Raw genomic sequence first — 17,387 nt, 5'->3', positions numbered from 1 at the left:
ATCAAAATGTTATTTTTTCTGCTTCTTCAAAAATTAACATTTGTGAGTATTTCGTATGATAAATACTTAATTTTCAAAAACAGTTAGTAAATTAATGCATCCTACTTATTAATTAATTTTATAATATGGACTTGTAAAGGAAAATTTAGTTTATTCTTAATAGACAATGCTTTATTTCCTATTATTTTCTTTGCATTTATGTAACAGTGTTAGTGATTAGAAGTAAATTGATCTTTATAGCTTTTCTTTCTAATCAGAAAAAAATGTTTTAGATGTGAAATATTTTTAACATGGTGATTTTCTTTTAGATCCTTTCCATACTAAACGAAACCTGGCTAGGTCTGTTAGCAACCAGCATGTTTTTCGGTACATTCAAGAGAGATTTCATGCAGCATACACCTATTTTGGAATACCTCAGATTGCTTCAGGACCATTGTTTACAAGTCAAGAACTAATTTCTTCAAGAACAAAACAGCCAAAGTTGAATACAGATGAACAAAAGGATGCATCTATATCTCACACATCTCCATCTGAAGTACTGATCCAGGGTAATGATGTATATTCGGAGCAAAAAGGTAGGCAAATTATGTGATTCATAATTGGATAGTAATAATTCTTGTAGTGTCATATTTTTTTAGTTTTAGAACTGTGAAATGGTGAAAAATGTGTTAATCTCACAAAGCAACATGGATTTAAATACTTGTAATAAAACAACAGTGCTTCTAGTCAAGGCAGTATAACAGTGTATCAAAACTTGGTTTTAGGTTAACTGTATTCTGAGACAATACCACACCTCTTCATTCATTTAACCTATCTTCTCTATGTGTCTGCCTTAGAGACTTGCGTGCCACTAGCCTTTAGGTAACCTAACCTCACGAGATTTCTTGTGGATTAAGCTACCACATAATGATGTTATTATGCAGCAAAAGCCTTCCACCAACAGGAATGTGACACACCTTCTATGCATTTGCACTTATAATACTACATTCTTTTTCTCAGCACTGAAGTATCAGACGTGTTTTATTTTTACCAGTTTATCAAGATTTGTCACTTTGAGGATCTTAATTTTCTCTTCTTTCTTCAAACTATGAACTCACAATTTCATGTAACCTCTTTCGCTTCTTGTGTGAGGGAAGAATTTCCTCACACAAGTAAAGTTTCAACTATGGCTCCTGGGGACACGTTAACTGTGAATCATATGACGGCCATTGTGAATATGATAGTGGGTTCACTCATGCACCTGGGACTTTCATCTCCCATCCATTCTTCAGACATTCCTTCCCCTTGTTTTGAAAGGGAGAATGAGGAGGACGACATATTTGATCATTTGTTTCCTCCACCTGGTTATGCAATTGAGGATAACACTCAAACTTTCTCATATTTTCAAGACTTAATATCATTGGTATGTCTCACTCTGTCTCTTTCCCCAAGACTCTTATCACATGATTCTTCCTATTCCCTCATAATCCTAACTCTGAATAAATTTTTCTTTTTTTCCCCTTCTGCTGACATTGGAATTCATGCTGATTCCTATCTAGACCAATTGTGTTCCTGTGACCTTATGTGTCTTACTTCTTATCTCACAGGTTCTTTTATCCTGGCTTACAGTTTTTTTCTGACTTTTCTTTTCTTGATTCCCAAAATTTAGAATCTCTTGCCTGTATGGGGGAGCAGATCCTTTGGAGTCGATTCCACTCTCCTGTGCTCAGTTCTTTCATCTTTACCTGATCCTTCTTTCCTTGCTTTATCTCTCCTTGCTACACCTCACATCAGAGGCACTTCACTCTGTTCCAGATGATTTTGTTGGCAATTTTTGTTCCCTTCTCTTTTCCAACATGGCCCATTCCACTTCTGTCCTTTCCCTGCTCACTTGGCTCATTTGTTGTTAGGGAGAGATACCCTCTTTTCCCAGGTTCGACTTCCTATGAGGTCTCTGCCTTGACCAATTTCTTCACTCTGAATCATGGCTGCCCGTCATCAATCCTTACTTGGATTCCAGACTGTTCCAAACCAAACTCTCCATCTATGTACCTAGATCTAGTCCTTCTGTTTCCCATTTTTTTATTACTACTTCCTGTTCTACTCATCCAACTTCTTCCCAGCATCAGTTTTATCGAGCTCGTCCTTGACTATCAAGTTTTGTTATGTCCCGTGGGGACCTGTCTGTTGTGGTTTTCACACTTTTGGTCACACCTTTACACAGACAGATAGGTTACTCTAGTTCTTACCCACAGACTCTCTTTCTAGTTCTCTTCTCCTCCTCCTAAGTATTCCAGTTTCGAACTTTTTTGTTCATCATTGAGTTGGCCCCATTGCATAGTTCACTTGCTATCTACATGGACTGGGTCTACAATTCCATTACTTCATGGATGATTGGCTTCTCCAGTCACACTCACAAGAAAAGTCTTCCCTTCGTGCTTTCTTTCTTTTGAGGAAATTATAATTACGTTTTTGTAATTTAAAAAAAAAAGATTGCAGGCCCAACTCGCAATCTGAGGGTCGCGGGTTCGAATCCCCGTCACACCAAACGTGCTTGCCCTTTCAGCCGTGGAGGCATTATAATGTGACGGTCAATCCCACTATTTGTTGGTAAAAGAGAGCCCAAGAGTTAGCTGTGGGTGGTGATAACTAGCTGCCTTCTCTTTAGTCTTACACTGCTAAATTAGGGACGGCTAGCGCAGATAGCTCTAGTGTAGCTTTGCACAAAATTCAAAACAAACAATAAAAAGTTTATTTATCTATAGTAGTTTTCTGTACTCAGACAGTTAAAATAGTTCTAATGCTTTTGATTTTCATTTAGGAGGTTCTAGAAATCATGCAAATGAAATATGAAAAACATAAGATAAAGAATTCAAATTCGATGACGAGGAACCCACTTTGAGACTAATAATGGCAGGTACCTGATGATGACAAAACCTTGTCGAAACGTTGTACATTTGCTGTTATGTTAAACTTATATTAAAGTTTTTCTTCATTACCCACTCAAGCCGTCTCCAGCCATTATAAGATAAAGAAAAGTATTTAAATACTTAAAATTAAAATCACCTTGTTTTTTTAATGTAGTTATTGATATTTTATATTTCATTTTCTTTACCATATAACTAACTCTAGCTGTTATCATTAATGTACAATGCAATGAAATGATTAAAATTAGGAAATAAAAAATACATATCTTTTAATTTTTTGTAGAATATCTTTACATATCTTATTCTACTTATATTCATAATTGTGGGTCTTTTTTTTTTCACATATAGTTAATTTTTAATGTTTTATTTTCCATTCTTGTCCTTTAACATTTATTATTGATCTCAACACAAGTCAACTGTGCCCTCGAAACATATTACAGTATGTCTGGCAGATATGCGCAACCCTTCAGCAACATATTCATGCATCTCATAATATCCTAACATACGGGTAATGAACACTCCTAAGACCATGTTTTGGTATCGGTATGCTTTTAGAACTGACTGAGTAAGATGTGCAGATTGTTGGGTCAAATTGTTGGTATCAATGAACTACTTGAAATAATAAACAGTCTGTAGTTTTTCAAGTGTAACAAATGAAAATATTGTTTTTAATTATGCTATTCTAATAAGTTTTTATTTAGAATAACGCATTTGTCTAACTGGTGTTATATAAAAGTATCAACCATGAACCACACTGAAAAGTATTGAGCAAATTAAACTCTGTACCTAGTCCCAACTCAAGTTCAGAAATAAAAAATTGTGACCATTTTAAAAATTTCTATATTTTTTATCTATTTTTCTGTACTTTATAAAATTGTTAATATTTTTTTTTAAATTCATTACAAAAATGGTACATAGTAGAAAAATACATATAAAAACAACAAAGAATAGTCTTTAGAAAATGGAACTTTATGAGCTTTTAACATGGCAAAGTTTTTTTAATTTATCTTATGTTAATTTCTCTGGCCATTTTGTTTTGTATAGAAATTATTGCTAGACCATTTAATCTATCTTGTTCCATTGTAGAAAGAAAACTTTTTTTTATCAACTTTAGCCTCAAAAAGTCTTTCGCCACTTGCCACAATAATGGTCAAACTTAATATAATAATTAGAGCAATAAATGTATTTGCAAAAATTTTATGGTTTGGTTTTCACATATATATAAAATAAGGCTTTACCTGGAGTTCAATTTTCCAGTATTCGATGTGATATTAATTTAAGTTCTGCACACAAACTTTCACCACAAATATCCCTTTTATCTTTGTTTGTTAGTAGTTTTTCTAAATTTTTACAATTTTGGTGCCCCTAAAATTTTGCAGTGGGTTCTTTGAGCCCTTCAAATCTGCTTGAACTCACCCTGTTTGTACCATTCAACATAATTATTAACACACTCCTGGATTTAATTGTCACTATTTGACTATTAAACTTATTGAACAATTTGCCAGGTATGAAAATATAGATAACACGTGTCTTTACCTGAGATGAACAATAACTCATAACATTGAGAATCCTGTATTAAAGCATAATTTGTTATTCACAAAAATTGAGCAAAGACAAGTGTATCAAATTATAAATACATAACTTTCCATGTCACTTAGCCATTGATGCTGGTATACTGTTGAAGATTGGTGGAAATAATATATATATATCAGGCTTGGAAAAAAGAGGGTACCTATTTTTATGCAAAAAAAATCATAATAACAGAATATACTTAACAAACAAGTAACATGTTACAGTTAATGTTGTACTTAAAAGGATGTTTGTAGTACAACTCATAAGGTAACTAACCTTTTTCTATGCTTAATGTCAAAGATATTTTGTAATATTTCTGTGTTTTGTTTTTTTTACTGAAAATATGATATTTTGGTTTAATATAGAATTACCAGAGGATGGACAAAACATTGTTGGTCAAGCAGGACAGGAGGCTAATACCTCTGACTTAGTTCAGCAAGATAAGGAACTTAATGATGAAGATGCTGGTTCAGAAGTGGTTAAACAGACAGCCTGCATTGACCAATGTCAGCCTTCTGAAGAATTGCTTATCCCACAACACATATTTGAAAATACAAGTCAGGAGAACCAACCAGTAGAGAAAGATCATTGTGTAGCCAATGATTTGACTCCAGTTCTCATTGAGGAGCAGCAACTTGACTCTGATACTGATACTTCTCTTTCTGATAGTAAACGAGAACCAAGAGAAACAGAGGATTCAGAGGCTGTAACATGTGAAAGTTTTATAGAAGATCAAGACACAGATCTGTCACTAGATAATGTCATTTCAGTTTTAACTAAACTTAATTTGAACAGCCAGGCAAGTGAGGATCAAATGAATGAAACAGAAGAGTTCTCAATAGAAGAAAGTGCTCACGAAAATGAAGTCTCACCAGCTATAGATGCTTCCAAAGACATTGATTCCTTAAAGAAAAAAAACAACAAAGCTATATCTGTTAGCAATGACAACATGAGTGTACATTTTAACGCAAGGAAAAAGAAATACGTGGTACCTGACCATATTATGGCTGTTATCAGATGTCTGAAACCTGATGAATATCACTTTGGATTCTATAAAGATTCACTTACAAATGGGAAGGCAAGTAGTCAAATTTGTTTTGTTATTATTTTAGAGAAATATTCAAATTTTCTATACTATATCATTTAATGTATTTTTCAAACCCTATACTCATTTTGTATTAACTTTCGGTTAGTGTGAATTGCATTAGACAGAGCTTTGTACTTCTTTATAATTTTTCACATTGTATCTGCCATTTTTAAATATACCACTCTTTTAAACAAGAATTTAAAAAATAATTGCTTTAAGCTATACGAAGAAGCACTTGTTTATAACTTGGTGATTGTTCCTTAAACCTACCATTTGTGGTGGGAGCTTCTATGCTGCTTCAAACACATAAAATACATAGTATATATATTTTTTCTATCAATATGTAAAACATTAGATTTTACACTCTGTTGATAAGCTGGATACATCATGCCCTGAGGGAAGGTTGCACTATTGAACTAAAAACATTATGGAAGATAAACTTGTAGTCATTCTTCCACTTAAAAAAAACTCAGAGTTGAAATTTATTCAATCAAAAGCTTTATTTACTTGATTTTATACATAACAATAAAACAAAAATTTTTATTCTTTGTTATTTTCAGCATGTTCTGAATGAAAACATTAGTATTAGTGAATTCCTGAATTCTTGATAAACATAATACATTACTCATAACCCCCCCCAGAGGAGGTCAGAATAGTTTTGAACAAAATAGCAATATGAGTACAGTTTTATTGATTTCATCTAATCGCTGTTTCTCAACTTTGGTTTTCATGGAGTGATGTAATTGCCTTGAGAAGTCATAGGTTAGTGTTCTAAGTGTGTAGTGAAAGCTGTTTTTCTGTTCTTTTCAACTATAAAAATCAATATTACTTCCTTTAATGGAAACTTTCATAATGAGAGATTATAATAAAATGATAAAAGGTTAGCTTGGTGATATGTCGATAGGAGTAAAGATATTTATGGACAATTACAGAGGTTATTTTTTTCTAAATCTTGCAAAAAAATTTGTTTAATCATTTTATACTTCCTTTGAAGTATGATGTTGCAGTGTGATAGGAAAAGAATATTTTTGTGGGACAAGATGTGGTAGGCTTAGTTAGATCATGTTTTATTTTTCTGCTAAGGCTGCTGTCTGGTAGCTGTGTTTGTCTAGAGAAAAATGAAGGGTGAGAGAAACTGGGAGGAGAAAAACTGAAGAGAGGAAACCCAAGAGAGCATACAATCATCTGCCTTCAGAGGAGCATTTCTGAGACTAATTAGCTGGTGGATCCAACCCATAATGGAGTAAGGAGAGAGGTTCAAAAAGACAGTGAGGGAAACCTCAGTGAGGAAGAATGTGACAGAACACTGAGCAGCCTGAATCTGACAAAAGTGTTTGCCGAGATCAAAATAAATGCTAAAAGCAGAAACCGAAGGAAAGGATATGAGAAAAGGAGTAACCACCATCCCCATCCAAGGAATACTAGCCAGAAAGAGAGGCAAAGATATGTGAATAATGGAAATCGATGGCAAGGAGAAGAGGACTAATGTGTCTAGACAGAGCAGAAACATGTGCTAGAGATTTGGTAGGGACCTGGGTAAGAGCATGGAAAACCCAGTGATAATCCAGTCAGGCAAGAAGTTAGGAAGGGTGCAGTGAATAATGAAGAAAAGAAAGAGCTAGAGAAGAAATTCTATTCCTGTGACAACAGGAAAAGCAGATGATTGAGGAAATGTTGTATGAAAACCCAAAATCAAAGAGACATACAGTTCATGGAAGAACTATCTCATGAAAGAGGAGAAATATGTTACAATGTAATGAAGTCAAAGGGAAATGGTGACAATGAAACCACGGTGATAATTACACCCTGTACCTTGGCACACAGAAGTGGTAGAAGGATGACAGGAGTTAGCAAAGGAAGAGTTACGTGATCAGGGTGGTGAACCAGACAAATTCCACACACAAGGATAAAGATGTCAAATCCCAAAGAAAGAACAAAGTGTGAGGATGGATCAGAAGGGATGGAAAGTTGGGAAGGAGAAGGCAAGGCTGAGGCGAGAGGAGATGGAGTAATAAAAACCAGGTTGGGAACACCATTTCGGATCCACCAAAAGGATCCTGTAAGGAGTGTCCCAAAACAGAGTAAAAACCTGCAGAGGAGAAGGAGAAGAGGACATGCACAAGAAAAGAAAGATGGGACCAGTCCAGACTAAGGGTATAGACATTCAGGGCTGAATAATAAAGCACAGGAGGCCAGAATAGAGGAAGTTTAGCAATGAGTGGTGTGGCAAGGCAACAAAAGGAGGATGAACAATTTTAAAGTTGAACAACGCAAGAGTAGTGGGTGAGGGACCAATCCATGGGTAAGACTTGGTCATGTCAAAAAAATAGCCTGCAATGATGTGCAGTGCCCCTAGAACATGACAGGTTTTGAAACTCACCCAAAAGGAATAGGCCTATAACTGCGTCTGAACTTTAACTACTATATGTACATGTTAAGGAGTAAGGAAAGAAGCTTAAACATTAACTATTATGAGTATGTGTTACAGAGTAAGTAGCCACAACTAAGCATTAACAGTGGGATATGGTTTGGAGTAAATCTATATACTACTAAAACTCTGAGATTGTTTGTGTGTGTGTGTGCTTGTCTATAATTAAATACAGCAAAAACGGTGCACAATACCACCATATTTGTAATGAAATGAGAAATACTATTTTAAAAATTCTGATTTTCTGTATGCAATAGAATTCTAATCTTTGATAGAAGCTTACTAAATTTCATGAATAGACACTTGGTAAGTTTGGAATTACATTAGAAATTAATTCTCCAATTCAAGCTGAGTCCAATGGACTAAATGCATCTAGGGTTAATAATTAACAAAAATTTGGCTTACTGATGGTTTTGGTGTAATAAAAAATATTTTTATTCTACTCCAATGGTTGTAAACAGAGTGAAACTACATATGGGTTTTTCCAATCAAAACAAAAATAAAATTTAAATTTGCATACATTAAGAACTTTAAAGGAAATGCTTACATAAACGTAGGAAGACATTTAAATCAGTGATTGAAATATACAACAAAGGTGAGCATTTTTAATTGTTTCTTAAAAAAGTATGGTTCTAAAATTGATATACTTTTTAAAGCTGCTAATTCACACAAATATATATATATATATATATAAAAATAAAATATTTTAATGAAGTTATATATTGCATGATGACTTCATACCAATTTTATCGAGAATTTGTTTTTGAAATACAATAAAACAAACCATACAACGGTGCATCAGATCAATGCACTGAGCATTTTGAGTTAATTTTATTGGTCTATAAGCAGGTAAAGCTCTTACTAATAATGTAACAGTGAACATTTTGTTGGTAGTCTCATATTTGGTCTTAGTCATAGCTTTATTTTCATTCAACATAAAATGTGTTGCAAGTCATTGAATTATTTTTTTGTATGCTAAATATACAGTAGGAACTTTATGCTCTCAAAAAGTACACATCTATTTCTGATGTATCAGTGGGCCATCAATCCATTGGAATTTGATTCTGATTTATTTATTTTTTCTGTAAGAGGCATGTCTAAGTTTTTGCACATTTCTGTGCTAGGTTGACTTCATATATTATTTGTAAGTAAAGCTAAAATAACTTAAATATACTTTATTCACAAAAATTTGAAAGATGTAATAAAAAATTTAGATTTTGAAATAAATTTTGGCCATCCAATTTATTTATTTCACTTTATTGCAAAAGCTTGTTTAACAAAGGACTAGCCAAATTTTTCTAATGAGACACTTTTTTACTATTATTAATATTATTAAGAGCCTTCATGTAATAGTTTTAAATGCTCTTTTTTTCATGTTTTTAGTCAATAAATTTTCATTGAATTTATTAACAGTAGTCAGATTACAGATGTGACTTCTCTGATGTGATTTTCCTAATAAGTTAAATCACCTTCTCAACGTTCTTGTGCCTAATTGTAATATTATTTTTCAGAAACCACCAATTGCCTGCAGTCTTTGTCAGAGGGAAGGACATTTGAAACAGGTACTTTTTTAACAATTTCTTAAGTTGACATGAGAAATTCAAACCTCTTGTTTATCATTGTTTGACAACATCTTAAAAACCACTCATTTGTGTTTAGTATCGAATGAAGAGAAAAAATTTATCTCCTCTTCATCTGATGTTGTGTCATCTGCATGAAATCAAGATACAAGATTAAAACTCTTTTGAATATAATTTCATAAATATTATTTTACGGGCTATTGTATGGAGATTTTGACAGAAGGTCTCAAAAATATGACTTAACCTTTTTTTTAATAAAATCCTAAATCTTTAATCTGAAATTCTAGTACTTCTTGGTGTTGTGTTTAGTAGAGATAAAATTACAAGTTTCCATTGTAGGTCTTATTAGTTTGTCTGTGTGGTACTTGACTGGGTTCATCTTGCTCTGATGAAAAAATTGCACCATTGAATGAAAAAGTTATTTAATATATAGTTGTAATCATTCCTCTAGACATTTTTTCAAGTACTTGAGAGTTGAAATTTATTTAATTTTATACATAAGAATTTAAGGAAACAGCAAGGTTTTTATCTTGAGTTGATCTCACCCTTCTCTCAAAGAAATGGTTAATGTTTGTAAATTTCTTGACACTTTTATGAGCATAAAATGACATTCTTAACCTTTCAGAGAAAAGTCAAAATAGTTTTAAAGAAAATAGTATCAATTTGAACCTTGTAATATCAATATAAGTGTAGTTTTATTGATTTTAGCCAATAACTTTTCACAGCCTTGGTTGCTATGGTGTGATGTAACTGACAGTATCTCATCTTTGAGATTATATTATATATGTCATATTACTTCTTTTGCATTTCACCAAGAAATTTAATTGAAGTATCTTTTCAACTTGCTCTTCTGTCTTGTAAATGTTTTTGTTGTAAATCCCGCTGAAGTTTTATCCATTTTTTTTCTGTCTTCAAATGTAGATGGTATATCTTGTAATCTGGGTCTACAATAAGATGTCTTTTTGTTGTATTGTAATCTTCTGTATCTGTTGCCTGATTATTTTCATGATAGTTAATTTAATTGTAATTTTGATTATTTGGTTGTTAGAAGAAGTGTACACGTTAATTTCTGTTAGCTGTTTATTTTCCTGACATTAATGAAGTAGTTTATGAGATGCTAATCAATGTAATTGCTGTTCATAGGTTACCAATTATATTGTGTAAATTATAATGGCACTCATTATTTTATAACACCAAATACTAAGATAGTAACATATTTTAAACAATGAATGTAACACGGCTGTCAGTAGGAAAGATTTATGTGTTTGTATTAAGAAAACTGTTCCATTTATGAAGCGTTATATGCAAATTATTTTAAATGTCAGTTTCAGTATTTGTCTAAAATAGCTACTGTGAAGTGTCCAGAAGTGTCCAATACAGTGAAGTCACACTGAAAAATACATTAACTTGTGTAAAAATTGATGGATCATTTCATCAAAATTTTCATTTCATGTAAACATATTTCTGTTTATTATAAAATTGGAAGCTATTTTTTATTTTGTATCTTTGCAAATTTCCTGGAAACCTTCCAAATCTCCCCTGCCAGATCATGACTTACAATTTGTGAAAGGCTGGACTTGTTAAATTCTTGTTGTTGTTATGAGGAGGATTTTTTTTTTATAGAATAGTGAACTTTTTGACACATTCTCTTTTACTTTAGGGAAACATTGTAAATATGTATTTAAAGTTTAAGGACAATAAATAACATGTTTATTTGTAGAAAATACGAATGAATGTACAGTTCTGTTATTTGTAAATTTATAGTAAATAATTAAATTGTTTTTAGGAAACTCTTTTGTATTTTTTATTAAATTTTAAGCTAATCTGTCTTGAACTAGACCTTATCTAACTTTTGTTTGTGCCTTTTATTTATTGGACATTTAGAAATATATTAAATTCATATACTGTGTAATATTATAGTACTTGTACCCACAGTTGTAAAGTAGAAAAGGATTATTTAAAAGATTGCTACCATCACATAAAATATTTGCCTTTAATAGTGAGTGTAATTTTCATTATGTTTGTAGTTTCTAGTAACTGACACAGTGGGTGGAAATTTATATTCATAATATAAGTACAATATAATATGTAAAATGAATCTTGAGATATGAAAGAGTGCCTTGTTTCATTTGATTCATTTTTTCTTCATTTATCCACAGTTTTTTGTTGATTTTTTTTTATAGGATTGTCCTGATGAGAAACTACCAGAAGTAAAACCTCTTCCACCAATGACAGAACGTTATTTACGAAAACTTGATACCATGTGTAAAAACATTCTGAGTAGGTGATCAGTGTTTTATTGTTTAGCTACAGTAGTTACGCATATATTGGGTTACGTTTCATGAATAGTTAGTAATAAAAAAGGTAAAAGCGTCTTTGTTTTCGTACAAGAAAATAATCTATGTTAATTTCTAATGATTGTGCTTTTCAGTACTGATATGATAGTGGAGAAACAACTTAAAAACTACTTCAAATACTTCAATCCTAAATCGCATAGCTCAATAGAAAAGATTTTGTAATAAAAATGGCTAAAGCAGTGTTAGATAAAAACTGTGTAACTGCATGAATTTGTTAGTGAAATGGATTAGAATTTTTTTTTTATGTGACAGAAGTTTTCATTAAATCTGATAATATTCATTTTTATGGATATTTTTCTGTTTTTACAAACTCATTTTTCTGACAGATTAATTTGATAGCTTTGAGATTTTGGCAAAACAAAAAGTAATATTTATTGTGAGTGTTGATTATCCAGGTGAAGTAGCATCACCTTTTAAGTTTGATGGAATGGGTTAGAAAATGTGACATAAGTTTTAATTAAATGGGATGGTATTCATTTCCATAGATATTTTTCTCTGTTTAGTAACTTATTCTTCTGACAGATTAATTTGATAATTTATAAATTTCAGCAAGAAAAAAATAATTTTTTTGGTTATATTTGGAAGTGTTGGTAATCCAGGTGAAGTAGCATCACCTTTTAAGTTTGCTTTGATAATGCTATAAAATTATACTAATAGTTCACCTGAAAAGTAAAATTAGAATTGGCTATTATCACAAAAGCTAACAGGAGCAAAGATTATTTAATTAAGATAAATTAACAAATCTTTAGTCTTTTATTCAAACATCTCCTTCACTGGTGTGCTTGAATATTTTCCCTGAAAACTATAAATACTCCAAATTTCTGTTTATATGTAAAAGAAAAGACTACTTTGGTGGGCTTCAATGTAATCTTGGTAACATTTGATAGCTTTAAAGGTTGATTTAAAATATTATATTCTTTTTTTTAAAATTGATAAACTTTAAACAGTATAGTGCCTAGTTTGAGTATTTTTATATTGAAAAGAAATTACATACTGATGTATTTCTAGGCATCCAAACTTTCAAATAGCTACATATTTTTTCGGTACTATTGAACTGCAGTGATATATTTCATAGAGAAATTGCAACTGATTTCAAAGTAAAAAATCAAATCACCAGGTTTGATTAACAGATCAGGCTTATCCTTTTTGAATATATTAGATACATTTTAAATCATTTAGAAATTAGGGATTAGAACCTTCTGTTGATTTGCATATTTCCATAATTTTTTAGGATTGCATCAATTGTTTTTGAGGTTCTAGTAATAAACCCAAGAGTATAATTTGAGGGAGAGTCTTAATTTTTGTTTCTGAAAATGTATTTCTTACCAAAGTTATAAAGATTTAAGAAAAGTGAATATTTTTATGTTAAGAAAAATATATAACTGGGTAATTTACACAGTCAGAATTATGACAACATTGCAAAAATTATAACTGATTTTAGTACATTTCAAGAGTTTGTTATTGCTGTTGTAAACATGTCCAATAACAGTCATTTCTGGTTATACTATGCAAGGTTTTCTTGTTGAAATTTGATAGTCCTGACAACATTTTAAAAATGGAATAGCAATGAAATAAAACAACAAATGTGTTGAAAAGTTAATCCTTTTAAGATTGGTTATGGGTGAAAGGCCATGTCATCTCATTTGTTGACTCACATTCAAAATTTTATTGAACTACTATTTCATGTATTTATATCAATAAGTTTGGTACCAAACTATAGATTATAATTCAAATTTTAGCGCTATACATTACTTAATTTCGTAATTTAAAAGTTAATAATAAAAAGCACAGATAAACAGTTATTTCTGATTATTTCTCAGGAGAAAATGCTCCAGATGATGAAACACTTTTTCAGAGGAAACAAATGGTATTGGAATTGGAAGCTTTCATACGTGAACTTTATCCAGGTATGAATGACAGCAGCTGTTATTTTTGCACAATATTAAGAGGGTTAATGGCACTTTATAAGAAGGATTAGTTTATGCCAGTCTATATGCTGTGATGTCATGGGAGACATGATTACCACCTGTAGATTTCAACCACAGTGGATTCCAACCCAGTCAACAATGCTTTTAAAATAAGGAATATTTCATAGGATACTTGTGTGTATGGAGATTGTTAGCCACATAGGATATCTTACTTTTATCAGACATCTGAGATATTTTGATGCAGTATGGCATTCACAAATCTATATAAAATATTTATAAACGTGTTTTAGTTGGGGGGTGGTTTGTACTACAAATGCCAATGTAATGTTTTTTTATACATGATACAATGGTTTTGAAACAACTTTTTTTTACATACATATATGAATTGTTAGATTTAAATTTAGAATATTTCAGAGACATCCAATCTTTATACTTTCTCAAACTATAAAATATGTTACGTTCCAAAGTGCCAAAATGAAAGACATATTTTCAGACTATTTTAGAACCTGAGTTGCAGTTTTTGTTGTAGCTGTACCTCATATCTTTAGCACACTTCTTATTCTTTTTCCTGAAATGGAACATACATGTGGTTTGTCATGTGACTGCCACATGAACCACATATTGTGTTGAAGCTTCGTTTACAAGCATTGTAGTTGTATGCATGTAAACATGAACACAATCTAAGTATATTTTGGTGTTCGATTCCACATAAAAGGCTTGAGAGATTTAATGCGATGAACAAATTACATCAAAACAGTTGTCCTTCAACAAAGCACCATCTATCAAATGATGTATTATATTATGTTCTTTTCTGTACAGAGAATTGTCTATTTTACTTCCAGTTCGAACTTTATTCCCACAGGAAGCACATCGATGAGCTTAACTGAATTTTTAATAGCTCTTATCACATAGTTAGAAAGCCAAAAATATTATATTATAATACACTGTCTGGTTTTTATATGTTATTATTCTGTGTTTTTAGGTGCATTATTTAATTAAATAAAAATTATGTATTGCATTAGTGTCATTAGTATAAAAAAGTTAAGTTTCATAAGGTCCAGGTAAGTACTATAGTTTTATTTTTCATATGTATTCTTTACTTATTATGTTAAAAGTAACTAAAATGTATACACCAGAAACTTGTTAAGTTAGATTACATAAAAAAAATAATAATTTTCATGAATTATGTTCACAAGCAGTTTGCAATTAGCATTACATAATTCAATAGGGTAATGTGAGCTACACATTCACCGAGTGATTTGTAACTTGTGTGGCAGGATTATTAGTTAGACACAGTTAAAAAGGTAATGAATCAATAAAATTAAGTATAAATAGATATATACTGTTGCAAGCTTTAAGCTACTTAGGATAAAAAATTTTGGTTTCCTGTTACAATTTGCAGTCATTCCAGAAAGAAAAAGGGTGATTTGGTATTATTTTTAATTTTTCATAGAGGTTATGAGGTTAGTCAAATTGACCAATACTCTATAGAGATAAGTATACAAAATAACAGATAAAATATAAAGTTTTTCTGAAAAAAGTATTTAATATTTATTTAAGAGGTTTAGGGATTATGCAAACAAAATTTGAAAATCTTCAGATGAAGAAAAGTATTTTTTAATCTTAACTTGAAAATCACTTTAACACTATATAATTTACAGACAGTTTTAGTAAAAATACTTATAAAAATTGTGATGTTTTGTCAACATTAAATTTTACTGAAAGTTTGCCCAATTTCTTGAAGATATGTTAAGTAATTTCAGAGTCATATTATGTATATACCACTATAGTTACAAGGTCATGTAAAATACATGTGCATGTTTCAACAAGGGTAAAGAAGAGTCTTCATTGTTCGTCATGGAAGTGGAAGAATTTGCATGACAAGAATATTCAAAATAGCAGTTAGCTTCAAAACCTAATCCAGTCTGGAGCATCACCCTTGTCTGTAAAGTTACGAGTATGATTACAGGAGAGACCATTTCAACCTATTTAACTGTTGTAATAAAGCTGGTTATATCTACTTATACTGTTGTCAAGAAAATTTGAAATCAATGGCTGTTTTCATGATAAAGGTGGCTGTAGAACTAAAATGAACAGTTTCATTCAACCACCTTCTTATTATATAAATTGTAATGTTGAGCAGTAGTTCTTAATCATAAAAATAACATTAAGTTTGATCAAAAATTAAGAAAGTAGCACCAAGGGCGGGATGAAACCTGAAACTTTACTATTGTAAAATGTGATTAACTCTGAGTATTACTAGACTATATAGAAATTTCATGAAATTGGATTTCTCTCCTTCATGCTATATATATCTATTATAACCATAATTATATTTATTCTCAGATGCATTTCTTCACCTTTTTGGATCCTCGTGCAATGGTTTTGGTTTTACTGACTGTGACTTGGACATATGTCTAACTTTCAAAGGTGATGAAAAGGGAGAGGTAGGTAAAATGTTTTTGATGTTTATGTTTCGCAACTACAGTGGTGGTCATATTTTATAGAGATAAAGATGGAAAGAAGTTTAAATACAGACAGGGAACATTTACAGAATTTCATATGCAATCTTGAACAAGAATCAGTGCAGTATTGTATAAAAAAATGTTTGTGTCTTCTAGTTAGAAAGATTCATTTTTCAACATGACATTGATCCAAAACATATATCTAAACTATGCCAAGGCTTCATTGAAAACAAGAAACTAAGAAATATATACCAAAACATGGTTTAGTTTACCAATCATAAATACCAGGTTCATAACCTATTGAACTTGTGTGGGACAAAATCAGTAGCTGTCTAAAAACCTATGAGAACATACAAAAATGTAGCAATACATTCATAAAGCTCTCTAATGACTGAATATTTTGATAAACTGATTGATAGAATGACGTAACCTAGCACAACTGTCATTAAGGCCAAAGGTGGTTACTTGGATTAAACTAATGTTTAAGTACAAGTAATTAGATTATGATTACATTTTCACAATTAAATAATTTAGTCTTTACTGCTATTATAATCAAATATTTGATAATAGATGTACTTATTTTAGTTTTATCTGCAAACATTTTCTTATATCCACTAATTCCATTCACAAAGAAATTGTAATTTGATGATGAGGAACCCATTTTGAGACTAATAAAATTTGAATGGTTAACAAAGAAAACTTTATTATAAGTTGAACATAGTAACAAATGTGCAATGTTTTTGGTTTGTCATCATCAGGTACAAGTGGTTTATCTAGCTTCAGGAATATACATATATACATAACATGAAACAAAGAAGTCAAGTGATTTGAGATTGCTTAATGGCTTAACTTTTTCAGCATGGGCTCGGTCCCTGAGACCACCTCGTAACCATTTTGTGCTTGTTATAGTTTTCATGCTATAACTTTTTAGTTAGTAAGCAAATGTTAACGAAATTTGGCAGATTATCAGTAAACATTACAATGCTTTCATATGTAAAATATAAAATTTTTTATTAAGTCTCAAGGTTTGGAAAGCAATGTTTTTCTCATGTCTTTTTTCTTTT

At 31.2% G+C, this 17,387-nt stretch overlaps 1 protein-coding gene across 1 annotated transcript in view; it reads left to right on the top strand.

Annotated features, from left to right (window-relative positions):
- LOC106464394 (terminal uridylyltransferase 4-like) overlaps nt 1-17,387 on the top strand; it is a 102,963-nt gene that overhangs the window by 52,600 nt on the left and 32,976 nt on the right. Inside the window, exons 10-15 of the mRNA XM_013924525.2 lie at nt 309-575; nt 4,844-5,556; nt 9,505-9,555; nt 11,757-11,853; nt 13,751-13,837; nt 16,205-16,305. Coding sequence (XP_013779979.1) covers nt 309-575; nt 4,844-5,556; nt 9,505-9,555; nt 11,757-11,853; nt 13,751-13,837; nt 16,205-16,305 — 1,316 coding nt within the window. The remainder of the gene's footprint in view (nt 1-308; nt 576-4,843; nt 5,557-9,504; nt 9,556-11,756; nt 11,854-13,750; nt 13,838-16,204; nt 16,306-17,387) is intronic.

Source organism: Limulus polyphemus, unplaced genomic scaffold (genome assembly GCF_000517525.1).
Source record: "Limulus polyphemus unplaced genomic scaffold, Limulus_polyphemus-2.1.2 Scaffold1638, whole genome shotgun sequence".
Classification (NCBI taxonomy): domain Eukaryota; kingdom Metazoa; phylum Arthropoda; class Merostomata; order Xiphosura; family Limulidae; genus Limulus; species Limulus polyphemus.
This window is presented reverse-complemented; position numbering and strand designations above follow the sequence as displayed.